Genomic DNA, 16818 nt, shown 5'->3' with positions numbered 1-16818 from the left:
AGTATTACTATTATCTATATATCTATCACCCATTTTTCTGCATATACCACCTCGCTTTGCTCCAACAAAATCATCTAGCATTTGTTTATCTTGTAATGTATCTAATGTTACACCGCTTGACATTAACCAACAATCAAAACTATAACCCGGGAGACTAACGTAATGTAGTGGATTGAGCTTGAATTCTTTCATACTTAGTTTAACATTTTCTTTCATGCAATAGTCTAATCTTTCCACATCATTTCGTAAATACTCTATAGTTAGATTTTTACCAGTTTTATTACTGTTTTCATTATTAAAATTATCTAATTCTTCTTGTGTTGGTAATTTATTATGTAGAGAGGATTTAAAGTCTTCTATTTTTAGATTACCTATAACTTCTTGGTAATCTTCCAAACCAAAGTATTTATATGGATATAATGTTTTAGTTTTACATCCGTATATTTTTGCCATTTGATCTAGAGGCATAGCTAAGAAGTTATAACTGTCTAAGAATTTGAGACAACCAATGCTAAACATCTTAGATTTACCAGCAGCTAGTGGTATGTTATCTACTTTTCTTTTGTCATTATTCTGTTTAAAGAGTTCACTGTATAGTAGGTTGAAGTCATAGCCAGAGCCATTATGGAATATTACTGGAATGAAGTTTTGTTGCTTGTATCCCAGATTACATTATTTACGTGCTGGTCCTCTATTTTTACCAGTTTCATGACAATGATCTCTTACTTTATTAATACATGTTTTGCTGCAGATATGACAAGTATTATTAGTTTCATGATATATTTATCTTCTGTGAATATCATCTTTTCATTATGTTTGAAATTATTCTCAGTTTCTATTTCTAACAGATCTCTAGCAAATCTTTTGATGCAGCCTAGACCGAAGTAATGCTTGAAGTTACCTTGCCAGGTGTAACCCACAGCTATTGGAATATGTTCAGCTATTACATATTTTAAATCATTAGTTGAGACTTCAACAATGCAACATTCTATATCGGCAGTTATAAAATTTTTTATATTCTGACAATTGTGTTCATTTACAAAAGTAATATGTTTTTTCTTAGGACAAACAATCTCTGGTTTGAATGAGGTGTTATCTGCATTCGTGTTTATCATATTTAATTTGTGAGTTAAACCAATAGGTACACCTATCACAAAAATAATATTTAATGTTGTTTTTATTTGGTCGTTTTAACAAGGTTTCTATATTTTTTATTAGGGCACAGTGTTCTATTAGACCATTACTCCAAACTAGTATTCTTACATCTTTTCTATCTTTATTAAAATCATCCATTTGTTTAAACAATTCTATTTTACCATTACCACAAGGTGTGTATACCCAAATATTAATATTATACCATTTCTGTATTCTTATTATATAAGCAAAATCATCTTCATGTTGTTGTCTTGGTTCAATTAGTTTATCTACATATTTACTTTCTCGAGTTGCATGGTGTGGGGCGGGATGTAGCCAAGCAGTTATAGTTAGTTGTAAGCAATTGCATTTATAACTACGTATATTTAATATCGATTTAGAGTTTTTGAGATCTGGAGGTAGATCTATATAACTACCAATAGATGCTTTAGTTGATTCAATGTTTAACTGAATACTTCTTATTCCAAAAAACACAAAACCATAACCTTCATATATTTCTTTTTCGAAATCTAGCCACCGATTGATGTCACCATATTCATATATTGCATTATTATTAATATAATCAGTATTGAAAAATATTTTAGTAGTTTTAACTTCTTTTTTGGTTCTCTTTTTATAATCACATTCAGCCGTGATCTTATATTTAAAACTCTTAACTTTACGAAACTGGTAACAGTTTTTAATTTCTTCTAAAGAGTAATTAGTTGCTTCATCTATATCTTAAATATAATTCCCACCTTTATCAGTAATATAATATTCTCTCATTTTCTGACTTGAGTTTATATCGAAGTCTTCTGTGTTTTCTAGATACATGCGATTGTGACTATATGAATGAGTAGTTAGAGCTACTTTACTTCCAAATTCTTCATGACATTCTTTACATTCATACTTAATTCTGGTGTAGATATCCTCTTCAGTTTTAGTTTTAGGTTTGGTGGCTGTTTTAGTTTTAATAATATAATCATCTTCATCCAAATTATACAACCTCTCCGAGATTTCCTCTTCTTCAGACTCAAACATTTTCTCCAAAAATTCCTTATGTTTGAGATCGTATGATTGATGCATGTATAAAGCCTTCCTTGATTCAAAGGATAGATTACAGACATCGCAGAAAATTATGACACTAGTATTAGTTGATTGAGCATGATGTATTTTTTTAGGGAAATTATCAAAAAATAATTTTTCGAAAAATGAAAATGAAATGCGATAAGTTTATAAATAAACCTTGGAAAGAATGTTGTAATAATTGTAAAGAATTAGAATATTCTTGTTTTGTTTGTAAAAATATGGTTAAAGTGAAAGATTATATAGAACAATTGGGATATCATTATTTTGATCCTGATCAATATCTAACATGTGGTATGAGTAACGTTTATAAACATATATCATTATATAGATTTTAAAATAGGAAATGTAGACTATGTATTTATCTTCATAGATATAGATATGGTCACACTAGAAATCAATTCAGAGAGCATGTTTATAAGTATAATATTCAAGAAGACATAGAAAAACACTAATCACTGTGTTTCCATCGATCTCAGTGTTTTTGACTGTATACCCATCACAGTGTGTCCCATATACAGTCTCACAGCAGGGATCATCCTTTTTAAGAACTGTGAATTTGGTTTTTTTATCTCTCTTAGTTTTATAATATTTCATCAGAGTCGGGGGAGGTTCACTGGAGTCAGTGAGGAAGGAACCCCAAACCTTCCGTTTGCTAAAGCAACTTAACTAGACTCGATGATTTAACCACTACACCAAGTGAGACAGAAAGTTTTATTTTTAAATTGATTAAAGATCGATTAGGTGATATTTTAAAATTTTATTATTTTAATATTTCTTTCAATATTTGTTCAAGCTTTCTTTTTTGTTCAAGTTTTTTCGCAAGTTTGTTTACGTGTTTGTTACACGGTCTCACTAGTTTTATACTAGTATCTGGAGTCAGTGGGGATAGAACCCGTCTGATAATGGTTAATTACCAGCTTAACTCTGTACTAGTGGCTTGCACTAAGTGAGACAAGAAATGATAGATTTAAAATATAAAAGAAGTGAATATAGAGCTAATATATAGTAGTGGATAAAACAAGGGATTCAACAAACAGTAAAATTTGGCCCGATTCGACATGCGCGATTAGCGTTAGGAGAAAGGGACAATTTTTACTGGTGGTTGAATCCCTTGTTTTATCCACTACTCTCGAGAGTTGATCGAGTTATATAGTATTGCAAATTAATAATGTTTCGGGTTAGTTATTTGATTGATTAAATAAAAAGATTGTTTTAGACAAGCCCAACGAGCAAATAAGCGGGGTTAAGCGCAAGATATGAACCGTCAAATTAAATCGTTTCAAGTTGTAGAAGCGTTATCAAAATTCAAGTTCGTGCACCAAACATAATAGCCTTATAAAATTGTCTTTTAAATAATTGCCCTGTTTGTGCCTTATAAAATTTAGCTACCAATTTTTTCAAACCAACCTCTGATTCCAGACTCTGAGCCATAATCATAGCGTTTCAGATAGAGAAGCCTAAATAGTATAAATAGTAAGTCAGATAGTAAGCCCAAATATTACTTTCACCTGTGCCTGGCCTATACCTACGCAAAAAGTACCTAAATATAGTGAAAAGCAAGAGATACAAAAAGATATTGCTCTATCGCGTCAAACGTTCAGGACCTGATCCTACAATGTATGGCGAACAAGAAGCCATGCAACGATTCAGTCATTATTAACAGCACAGTATCTCAGGAGTACGGCAACTGCTACTCTTTCACACAGATTGATCACGTGACCACAAGTGGACACACATATGGACTCAACATCTGGTTCAATCTGGAAGTATATGACACTCTGGGTGAGTACCCACGCCGATTTATTTCAACACTGACCAATAAGGATCAGTGAAAGATCAGCACTGAGACAGAATAAAGTGCACTGCCATTGAAATTTCGGATCTATTCTGTTTGAGCTGTGAGTAAAATAGCGTTTATCTTTATCATCAACGAGCTATCCCGAAATTAGACTGTTTGACAAATCCAGCGTCCACTGTATGAAACGTTTTACAACGGAATGTTTTTAGACTGATTTAACGGTGATTTGCTCTAATACCTACCTCCGGGTAGATATATCACCCCCAATAAAAATTTACGCTTAAAAAATTACCCCATTTAAAAAATAAATATATTTCAATTAAATATCACTCCCCACGCGCTTAAAAATTTCTTACTACTCATGAGCAAGTGGTATATATAAAACAGCTCGTGATTTGTATGTAACTTGTATGCCCGGAACTGTCGTGGGAGAAACATCCTTCTATTTTTCAAAGGTCTGTTCACACCGACATCAGGTCTCAAGGTGTACGTGACCACGCCCGGACTCACGAACAAGTATGGGGAAGTATTTGTTGATTTAACAAGTGAGCTCAACCTGGCGCCTGGTTTTGCCCATTCTGTCGCAGTTCAACCAAACAGAATCAACAAACTGTCCGCCCCCTTCAGTGACTGCAAGAAATACAAAGAGGGTGGACTTGAAATGTTCAACAACAAATATGAGTGCCAAATTGACTGCATCAACAGGTATGGATATCGAATTAGATATCCTAAAAAAAAACAAATAACGGATTGTTCGGAGCTATTTCCGCCCGATTTGAACATTTTTTTGTTTTTCTAACCATAACTGAAGATCTCCCAAGGGGTACACCTTGACTTACGAAAAGACCCAAAAACTCTAGAAGCGTAATGCGGGTGGGTCAAAATTGACCCACACGGTCGAACTTTCACAGGCAATTACGGTCAAAAATGGTCTAATCATGGGTCGAGCAAAGGAATTTTTACGCGCGATTTGAACCAAGCAAGTTCTTTTCATGTGTGGATGAGAAATGCTTCCATAGCAAATTTTGAACAAGCTTAGTCTTTTAGTGGATCGAGCACCTTTACTTTCATAAACTTTTTGAACTCGAAAAATTTTACCTTGTTTTTTATTTATAATTTTTTTCTTCTGCACAAGCTGAAGCAGCTCTACAACTAGTTTTTTTGCTCTGAAAAAATCAAAAAGACCGCACATTCTAGCAAGAAGTTGAATATTTCAATTGAAACATAAAATTAGAAAAATAAACATGTACATAATAAATTTTATATATTCCATCGTTGGTAAGAAGTATTTCTGTGTTCAAAAGAACAACGATTCAAAAATCAATTGTTTGAAAAATATCTTTGTGTATATGTACAAAATGTCAATGTATATTTCAATATGCATGTCTCAGATATATGTACAATGTTTCAAATAAGAATATTCAAAACTACATAAAACAGTCCCGTTTGAGCTCGTTTCTTGTTCAAATTCCGTACGGAAAATCAATCCCAAACAAAAGTACAACTGTTACAGACCTGGGCTTGATCGTGTTTTGCGATTAACAGCACCAAAGTAACACAACCTAGACGATGTGTGCTGCTCTGATTATAAAAAAAAACATAACTGACGATTCACTTATTATAATCATATTCTGAAAAAAACTTTTGCGATTACGGTGATATACGGAATTTAGGTTTCTTCGATATATTTAGACTTCGTCGATAGGATTCCCTTTTTGATTAGCAAATGGCCTCTCAAATTTTCCAAATTTGTTGCACTGTTTTGCCAGTTTGACTAATTTCAAACAGCACATGTATTTTCTAAAAAAATTTTCCCGATTGAAAACTCGCCAGAATCTAAGATAAACAACATATATGTCTGTAAAACACGGAAACTGTCTCTACAAATTAACGATTTTCATTTTTGTAAGATGTCTAAGCTTTTGGAGTTGTTTTAGCTCTTCGAGCATATTTTAAAACAGAAACATAATAAACTAAGCTCAAAACACAACTGACATTAAACAATCTTAAAATTGAAAATCAAACTCTTGCAACTCTTTATTATTATTAATCTTTTAATCATTACTTGCTCCATCAGGATTATTCAAATCATTGACTGTGTCACTATTAAAATCTTTTAATATTTTACAGACTAGCAGTTTCTGGAAGTAATAGAATTAACCATTTATTTGGAAACTAAATTGAAAAAAAAGGTTTTAAATGTTGGAGTAGAGCGAACAGAGCTGTTCTAATATGTAAGATGCGTTTACAGTAAAATATCAGTATTGCTACTAATAGGAACTGTTTTGGCTCAAGTAAGATATTTTCACATCATTTTTATCTTCAAATAATGATTTATTATATTATTAGTTTAATCAATAGTTTGCGTTGAATTCCGCATTCTAAGCACGGTCGGCAATTAAGATCCAAATTTCATTCCATATTTTCTTCCAAAGAGCGTGACTGTGAATTAAAGTGATTTTCTTAAAATTATTTTCTAACGTCTTTTTCATACATGTTTTATTCCTGTCGATTCCCCTCTACTTCAGAAGTTTTGATGATAATCGTAGTAGTTCATCAAATCTTGTGCGTTATTTTGAAAATTTAAGATTTAAAAGTTTGTCTTCAAATTGTTTGTTTTCTTTCTGAATGAGGTACCAGGTGTGTGGCTCATTGAACAACCTTGATGATTTACGGGTTGTAAAACATGTCTCACTTAAGCCGATGTTTTCCGGTTAATTTGCATCAAATTAAGAGTAACGGCTGCTCCCCCACGTATGTCAATGAAACTTTTTTAGCACTTTTTGAACTCGAAAAATTTTACCTTGTTTTTTATATATAATTTTTTCTTCTGCACAAGCTGGAGCAGCTCTAAAACTAGTTTTTTTTCTCTGAAAAAGTCAAAAAGTCCGCACATTCAATTAAGAAGTTGAATATTTCAATTGAAACATAAAATTAGAAAAATAAACATGTACATAATAAATTTTATTTATTCCATCGTTGGTAAGAAGTATTTCTGTGTTCAAAAGAACAACGATTCAAAAATCAATTGTTCGAAAAATATCCTTGTGTATATGTACAAAATGTCAATGTATATTTCAATATGCATGTCTCAGATATATGTACAATGTTTCAAATAAGAATATTCAAAACTACATAAAACAGTCCCGTTTGAGCTCTTTTCTTGTTCAAATTCCGTACGGAAAATCAATCCCAAACAAAAGTACAACTGTTGCAGACCTAGGCTTGATCGTGTTTTGCGATCAACAGCACCAAAATAACACAACCTAGACGATGTGGGCTGCTCTGATTATCAAAAAAAACATAACTGACGATTCACTTATTATAATCAGATTCTGAAAAAAAGTTTTGCGATTACGGTGATATACGGAATTTAGGTTTCTTCGATATATTTAGACTTCGTCGATAGGATTCCCTTTTTGATTAGCAAATGGTCTCTCAATTTTTCCAAATTTGTTGCACTGTTTTGCCAGTTTGACTAATTTCAAACAGCACATGTATTTTCTAAAAAAGTTTTCCCGATTGAAAACTCGCCAGAATCTAAGATAAACAACATATATGTCTGTAAAACACAGAAACTGTCTCTAAATATTAACGATTTTCATTTTTGTAAGATGTCTAAGCTTTTCGAGTTGTTTTTAGCTCTTCGAGCATATTTTGAAACAGAAACATAATAAAGTAAGCTCAAAACACAACTGACATTATACAATCTTTAAATTGAAAATCAAACTCTTGCAACTCTTTAATCATTACTTGCTCTATCAGGATTATTCAAATCATTGACTGTGTCACTATTAAAATCTTTTAATATTTTACAGACTAGTAGTTTCTGGAAGTAATAGAATTAACCATTTATTTGGAAACTAAATTGAAAAAAAAGGTTTTAAATGTTGGAGTAAAGCGAACAGAGCTGTTCTAATATGTATGATGCGTTTACAGTAAAATATCAGTATTGCTACTAATAGGAACTGTTTTGGCTCAAGTAAGATATTTTCACATCATTTCTATCTTCAAACAATGATTTATTATATTATTAGTTTAATCAATAGTTTGCGTTGAATTCCGCATTCTAAGCACGGTCGGCAATTAAGATCCAAATTTCGTTCCATATTTTCTTCCAAAGAGCGTGACTGTGAATTACAGTAAGTTTCTTAAAATTATTTTCTAACGTCTTTTTCATACACGTTTTATTCCTGTCGATTCCCCTCTACTTCAGAAGTTTTGATGATAATCGTAGTAGTTCATCAAATCTTGTGCGTTATTTTGAAAATTTAAGATTTAAAAGTTTGTCTTCAAATTGTTTGTTTTCTTTCTGAATGAGGTACCAGGTGTGTGGCTCATTGAACAACCTTGATGACTTACGGGTTGTAAAACATGTCTCACTTAAGACGATGTTTTCCGGTTAATTTGCCTCAAATTAAGAGTAACGGCTGCTCCCCCACGTATATCAATGAAACTTTTTTAGCACTTTTTGAACTCGAAAAATTTTACCTTGTTTTTTATATATAATTTTTTCTTCTGCACAAGCTGGAGCAGCTCTACAACTAGTTTTTTTTCTCTGAAAAAGTCAAAAAGTCCGCACATTCAATTAAGAAGTTGAATATTTCAATTGAAACATAAAATTAGAAAAATAAACATGTACACAATAAATTTTATTTATTCCATCGTTGGTAAGAAGTATTTCTGTGTTCAAAAGAACAACGATTCACAAATCAATTGTTTGAAAAATATCTGTGTATATGTACAAAATGTCAATGTATATTTCAATATGCATGTCTCAGATATATGTACAATGTTTCAAATAAGAATATTCAAAACTACATAAAACAGTCCCGTTTGAGCTCGTTTCTTGTTCAAATTCCGTACGGAAAATCAATCCCAAACAAAAGTACAACTGTTACAGACCTGGGCTTGATCGTGTTTTGCGATTAACAGCACCAAAGTAACACAACCTAGACGATGTGTGCTGCTCTGATTATCATAAAAAACTGACGGTTCACTTATTATAATCAGATTCTGAAAAAAACTTTTGCGATTACAGTGATATACGGAATTTAGGTTTCTTCGATATATTCAGACTTCTTCGATAGGATTCCATTTTTGATTAGCAAATTGCCTCTCAAATTTTCCAAATTTATTGCACAATTTTGCCTGTTTGACGAATTTCAAATAGCATATGTATCTTCTGAAAAAAATATTTCTCGATTGAAAACTCGCCAGAATCTAAGATAAACAATATATATGTCTGTAAAACACAGAAACTGTCTCTAAATATTATTGATTTATTTTTTTGTAAGATGTCTAATCTTTTCGAGTTGTTTTAGCTCTTCGAGCATATTTTAAAACAGAAACATAGTAAACTACGCTCAAAACATAACTGACATTAAACAACCCAGAATCTCAATATCAAACTCTTGCAACTCTTTAATCTTTTTTTGCTCTATCAAGATGATTCAGATCATTGACTATGTCACTATTAAAATCTTTTCTTTGTAACAGACTAGCAGTTTCTAGGAGTAATAGAAATAACCATTTATTTGAAAACTAATTTGACAAAATTTTTTTTTAAATGTTGGAGTAAAGCGAAATTGTTGTTCTAATATGTAAGATGTGTTTACAGTAAAAAATCAATATTGCTACTATTAAGAACTGTTTTGGCTGAAGTTAGATATTTGTTCATCTTTTTTATTTTGACATGACATGTTTTTTATTTTCAATTAAAGATTGTTTTTTATATTAATAGTCTAATCAAAAGTTTGCGGTGAATTTCGCATTCTAAGCACCGTCGGCAACTAAGATCAAAATTTTGTTCGATATTTTCTTTCAAAGACAATGACGAAGAAATACAGTGAGTTTCTTAAAAGTTTTTTATTAACGTCTTTCTCATACACGTTTCATTCCTGAAGATTCCACTCCACTTCAGACCTTTTGATGATAATCGTTATTTTTCATCAAATCTTGTGCGTTATTTTGAAAAATATAAAATTCAAAAGTTTGTCTTCAAATATTTTGTTTTCCTTCTAAACGAGGTACCAGGTGTGTGGCTCAATGAATAGCCTTGATGATTTCCGGTTGGAAAAACATGTCTCACTCAAGCCGATGTTTTCCGGTTAATTTGCCTCAAATTGAGTGTAACGGCTGCTCCCCCACGTATGTCAATGAATCTTTTTTAGCACCAAGTTTGATTTAGGGGTTTTAAAGGTTTGTATGACAACAGAAATGGAGAAAGTAAGAGAAAGAGAGGTTATAATTAGATTCTGAAAAATAATTTGTCATTACGGCGATTAACGGAATTTAGGTTTCTTCGATATATTTAGACTTCTTCGATTTGATTCCATTTTTGATTAGCAAATGGCTTCTCACACTTTCCAAAATTAGTGCATAATTTTGCCAGTTTGACGAATTTCAAACAGCATATGTTTTTTTCTGAAAAAAATTTTTCTCGATTTAAAACTCGCCAGAATCTAAGTTAAACAATAAATATGTCTGTAAAACACGGAAACTGCCTCTAAATATTAACGATTTTCACTTTTGTAAGATGTCTAAGTTTTTCGATTTGTTTTAGCTCTTCGAGCATATTTTAAAACAAAACCATAATAAACTATGCTCAAAACTCAACTGACATTAAACAATCTTTAACTTGAAAATCAAACTCTTGCAACTCTTTAATCATTATTTGCTCTGTCATGATCATTCAAATCATTGACTATGTCACTGTTAAAATCTTTTATTATATTACAGACTAGCAGTTTCTAGAAGTAATAGAAAAAACCATTTATGTGAAAACTAATTTGACAAAAATTTTTTTAAATGTTGGAGTAAAGCGAAAGTGTTGTTCTAATATTTAAGATGTGTTTACAGTAAAATATCAATATTGCTACTATTAAGAATTTTTTTGGCTCAAATTAGATATTTGTTCATTTTTTTTTATTTTGACATCTGTTTTTATTTTCAATTAAAGATTTTTTTATATTAATAGTCTAATCAAAAGTTTGCGGAGAATTCCGCATTCTAAGCACCGTTCTTCGGCAACTAAGATAAAAATTTCGTTCGATATGTTCTTCCAAAGACAATGACAAAGAATTACAATGAGTTTCTTAAAAGTTTTTTTTCTAACGTCTTTCTCATACACGTTTTATTCCTGTCAATTCCCCTCTACTTCAGAAGTTTTGATGATAATCGTGGTAGTTCGTCAAATCTTGTGCGTTATTTTGAAAATTTAAGTTTGTCTTCAAATTTGTTTTCGTTCTGAGTGAGGTACCAGGTGTGTGGCTCATTGACCAGCCTTGATGATTTACGGGTTGTAAAACTTGGCTCACTCAGCCGATGTTTTCCGCTGAATTCACCTCGAATAAATGTAACGGCTGCTCCACAACGTATGTCATTGAAACCTCTTTACCACGGAATTAGATTTAGGGAGTTAAAAGGTTTGTATTACAACAGAACTTGAAAAAATAAGACAAAGAGATATTTTTATTAGATTCTGAAAAAAATGGCATTAAAACGATATATGGAATTTAGGTTTTTTCGATATATTTAGACTTCGTTGATAAGATTTAATTTTTGATTAGCATATGGTTTCTCACATTTTCCAAATTTATAGCATAATTTTGCCAGTTTGACGAATTTCAAACAGCATATGTATTTTCTAAAAAAAATATTTCTCGATTGAAAACTCGCCAGAATCTAAGATAAACAATATATATGTCTGTAAAACACAGAAACTGTCTCTAAATATTATTGATTTATATTTTTGTAAGATGTCTAATCTTTTCGAGTTGTTTTAGATCTTCGAGCATATTTTAAAACAGAAACATAGTAAACTACGCTCAAAACATAACTGACATTAAACAAACCAGAATCTCAATATCAAACTCTTGCAACTCTTTAATCATTTTTTGCTCTATCAAGATGATTCAGATCATTGACTATGTCACTATTAAAATCTTTTCTTTGTAACAGACTAGCAGTTTCTAGGAGTAATAGAAATAACCATTTATTTGAAAACTAATTTGACAAAAAATTTTTTTTAATGTTGGAGTAAAGCGAAATTGTTGTTCTAATATGTAAGATGTGTTTACAGTAAAAAATCAATATTGCTACTATTAAGAACTGTTTTGGCTGAATTTAGATATTTGTTCATCTTTTTTATTTTGACAAGTTTTTTATTTTCAATTAAAGATTGTTTTTTATATTAATAGTCTAATCAAAAGATTGCGGTGAATTTCGCATTCTAAGCACCGTCGGCAACTAAGATCAAAATTTCGTTCGATATTTTCTTCCAAAGACAATGACGAAGAAATACAGTGGGTTTCATAAAAGTTTTTTATTAACGACTTTCTCATACACGTTTCATTCCTGTAGATTCCACTCCACTTCAGACCTTTTGATGATAATCGTTGTTTTTCATCAAATCTTGTGCGTTATTTTGGAAAATTTAAGATTCAAAAGTTTGTCTTCAAATATTTTGTTTTCCTTCTAAACGAGGTACCAGGTGTGTGGCTCATTGAATAGCCTTGATGATTTCCGGTTGGAAAAACATGTCTCACTCAAGCCGATGTTTTCCGGTTAATTTGCCTCAAATTAAGTGTAACGGCTGCTCCCCCACGTATGTCAATGAATCTTTTTTAGCACCAAGTTTGATTTAGGAATTTTAATGGTTTGTATGACAACAGAAATGGAGAAAATGAGAAAGAGAGGTTATAATTAGATTCTGAAAAATAATTTTTCATTACGGCGATTAACGGAATTTAGGTTTCTTCGATATATTTAGACTTCTTCAATTTGATTCCATTTTTGATTAGCAAATGGCTTCTCACACTTTCCAAAATTAGTGCATAATTTTGCCAGTTTGACGAATTTCAAACAGCATATGTTTTTTTCTGAAAAAAATTTTTCTCGATTTAAAACTCGCCAGAATCTAAGATAAACAATAAATATGTCTGTAAAACACGGAAATTGTCTCTAAATATTAATAATTTATATTTTTGTAAGATGTCTAAACTTTTGGAGTTGTTTTAGCTCTTGGAGCATATTTTAAAACAGAATAATAAACTATGGTAAAAACACAACTGACATTAAACAATCTTTAACCTCAAATTCAAACTCTTGCAACTCTTTAATCATTTTTGGCTCTATCATGATTATTCAAATCATTGACTATGTCACTATGAAAATCTTTTAATATATAACAGACTATCAGTTTCTGGAAGTAATAGAATTAACAATTTATTTGAAAAATAATTTGATAAAAATTTTTTAAATGTTGAAGTAAAGCGAACAGAGTTGTACTAATATGTAAGATATGTTTACAGTAAAATATCCACATTGCTGTTATAAAGAACTGTTTTGACTCAAGTTAGATGTTCTTAGCTCTTTTTTATCTTCACATCATTTATATTTTCAATTAATGATTTTTTATATTAGTAGTTTAATCAGAAGTTTGCGTTGAATTCTGCATTCTAAGCACCGTCGGCAGAAAGATCTAAAATTTTGTTTGATATGTTCTTCCAAAGAAAATTAGACGAAGAAAAATATTGAGTTTCTTATAAGTTTTTTTCTAAAGTCTTCCTCATACACGTTTTATTCCTGTCGATTCCACTCTACTTCAGACGTTTTGATGATAATCGTTGTAGTTCTTCACATCTCTTGCGTTTTTTTGAAAAATTTAAGGTTTAATTTTGCGTTGAAATTGTTTGTTTTCTTTCTGAATGAGGTACCAGTTTGTGTGGCTCATTAAACAGCCTTGATGATTTCCGGGTAGTCAAACATGTCTCACTTAAGCCGATTTTTAGAGGTTAATTCGTCTCAAAAAAAGTGTAACGGATGCTCCCCCATGTATGTCAGGGAATCCACCATCGAGTTCGGTTTAAGGATTTAAAAGGTTTGTATGACAACAGAAGTGGAGAAAATAAGACAAAGAGAGATTATAATTAGATCCTGAAAAAAACTTTTTCGATACGGCGATATACGGAATTTAGGTTTCTTCGATACATTTAGACTTATTCGATAGGATTCCGTTTTCAATTAGCAAATGGCCTCTCACATTTTCCAAATTTGTTGCACTGTTTTGCCAGTTTGACTAATTTCAAACAGCACATGTATTTTCTAAAAAAATTTTCTCGATTGAAAACTGGCCAGAATCTAAGATAAACAACAAATATGTCTGCAAAACACGGAAACTGTCTCTAAATATTGATGATTTATATTTTTGTAAGATGTCTCAGCTTTTCAAGGTGTTTTTGCTTTTCGAGCATATTTGAAAACAGAAACATAATAAACTATGCTCAAAACACAACTGACATTAAACAATCTTTAACCTGAAAATCAAATTCTTGCAACTCTTTAATCATTACTTGCTCTATCAAGATTATTCAATTCATTGACTATATCACTATTAAAATCTTTTAATATTTTACAGACTAGCAGTTTCTGGAAGTAATAGAATTAACCATTTATTTGAAAACTAAATTGAAAAAAAAAGTTTTAAATGTTAGAGTAAAGCGAACAGAGCTGTTCTAATATGTAAGATTTGTTTACAGTAAAATATCCACATTGCTACTATTAGGAACTGTTTTGGCTCAAGTTAGATGTTTTTACATCTTTTTTATCTTCTCATCTTTTTTTTCAATTAACGATTTTCTTATATTAATAGTTTAATCAAAAGTTTGCGGTGAATTCCGCATTCTAAGATCAATTTAAGATCAAAATTTCGTTCGATATGTTCTTCCAAAGAGAATGACGAAGAAATACAGTGAGTTTCTTAAGGGTTTTTTTCTAACGTCTTTCTCACACACGTTTTACTCCTGTCGATTCCACTCTACTTCAGACGTTTTGATGATAATCGTTGTAGTTCTTCAAATCTGTGCGTTATTTTGAAAATTTTAAGGTTTAAATTTTGCGTTGAAATTGTTTTTTTTTCTTCCTGAATGAGGTACCAATTGTGTGGCTCATTGAACAGCCTTGATGATTTCCGGGTAGTCAAACATGTCTCACTTAAGCCGATGTTGAGCGGTTACTTCGCCTCAAATTAAGTGTAACGGCTGCTCCCCCACGTATGTCAGCAAAAGCTTTCCACAACCGAGTTGGGTTTAGGGGTTTAAATGTTTTGCATGACAACAGAAGTGGAGAAAATTAGACAAAGAGAGATGAGTTTTCCCCCTGTAAATTTTTTATACTGATATTTTTGACCCTCCTACGCAAGCTCAGCTCTAACAATCGGATTTCTCCGCCTTTTAAATTATAGAGTTATAAAAGTGGTATATTAAAAACTGAGATTACATCAGTCCTGACCCCCATTGTTATGTTAATATTTACCAAAAGGCCAAAAGTATCCTTGACATTTTTTTCATTGTTTGCAAAATCACTGCTGTCATTCTCTTACGACTTCTAAGAATGGCAACCCAGGTTGGAAATTTTTCTTTCAGAGCCAAAGCAACCACTTGTGGGTGTGTTGACGACTTAACTTACGGCGAATCAGAGCTCTGCACACTTGACAAAATCGAGGAAAGAGCTTGCGTTGACAGACTATCCGACACGTTCAATGCAAATACCGAATGCGACTGTCCCAATGAATGCACGACTAGCAGTTATGATGTAACAATTACGCAACTTGAATGGCCGACCAATCGATCCCTATCTCGTTTCGTTACTAACGTTTATCAGCAACTTAATAACGATTCAGCTGTTCTTTATACAATTTCAGCAATCGAAAAATATCTGAATGATAAATTAACAAACCGACAAGACGGTTTAAGTCATTTGAGGTCAACTTTTGGAAGCGTGACTGTGTACTTCCGTGACCTCTCCGAGACTATTATTGAAGAGCGTCCAGTTTATAACTTTGTTATGATAATTTCCAACTTCGGTGGGCTGTTGGGTTTGTATTTGGGCTTCAGTGTTTTAACTGTGCTCGAACTTGATGATTTTGGGTTTGACTTTATGGAGTACATTCGGCTTAGAGGAAAGAAAAAATCTTTTCATAAGTATCACAAACAGAAAGAAAATGGCGAAAGATCTGAAAGCCGACAAGCTTTGTTCACACGCCAGAGCTCTTTAACGTCTCAAACACAAGACTTGGAAGACACAGAAGGTGTTGTTGTGTCTTCGGAACGTTGTTCGGCAGTTGCTCGGCAGAAATCATTAGAGCCAAATTTCTCCTCACTTGCTACTGCAGCAAAAACGAATGAACTACCTCCTAAATTGAACCCTCCAATTATTGAAGAGCCAAAAAACTGGGTTTTCGATATTATGGATTAACAGACTTTGAAATCTGAGCTCAAGCAGGGTAAAAATAACAATACGATTGATAGCCAGCTGAATACTAATTAAAGCCCGTCACACTTTAAAGACAAGCCCAGATAAATGGCTAATTTGAAATAAAAAAATTATATCCATAACGATCTGAACATTTGAACTTCACTCTAAAAATCTCTCGTGTGAAATCACACGATTTTTTCTCGTGTGATGAAAAATCACACGATTTTTCGTGTGAAAAATGCGTCTGGTGTGATTTCACACGAGAAAATTTTATCTTATAAACATTTATTTAGATAAACATCCTATATCTTATTTTTTTTATATATTCGAATACTTTAAAAGGTGAAAAATCTTTCAATAAGTATTTTTCACCTTTTAAAGTATTCGAATATAAAAAAAAAAATAAGATATAGGATGTTTATTGGCAGGCTATCTCAATTTTAGGCTGCTGATAAAAGTAATTAATTAGTTGAGCTATAACATAAAATTCATGGTTTCTCTCTCAAGAAATCATGTTTATGTCTGCACCTTTGATGTTT

The 16818-nt window shown here is 31.7% G+C and overlaps 1 protein-coding gene across 2 annotated transcripts in view; it reads left to right on the top strand.

Annotated features, from left to right (window-relative positions):
- Nucleotides 1-16450, top strand: part of LOC142358421 (uncharacterized) — a 73964-nt gene extending 57514 nt beyond the window's left edge. For both annotated transcript variants that reach the window (XM_075409823.1, XM_075409824.1), the window contains exons 9-11: nt 3825-4005; nt 4477-4726; nt 15448-16450. In XM_075409823.1, the coding sequence (XP_075265938.1) occupies nt 3825-4005; nt 4477-4726; nt 15448-16279 (1263 nt within the window). In that variant the 3' untranslated portion in view covers nt 16280-16450. The remainder of the gene's footprint in view (nt 1-3824; nt 4006-4476; nt 4727-15447) is intronic.
- The last annotated feature ends 368 nt before the right edge of the window (nt 16451-16818 follow it).

The sequence above is a fragment of the Convolutriloba macropyga genome, unplaced genomic scaffold (genome assembly GCF_964194025.1).
Source record: "Convolutriloba macropyga unplaced genomic scaffold, txConMacr16.3 SCAFFOLD_704, whole genome shotgun sequence".
In the NCBI taxonomy this organism is placed as follows: domain Eukaryota; kingdom Metazoa; phylum Xenacoelomorpha; order Acoela; family Convolutidae; genus Convolutriloba; species Convolutriloba macropyga.
Note: the sequence above shows the minus strand (reverse complement) of the source record. Positions and strands in the feature narration are given on the sequence as shown.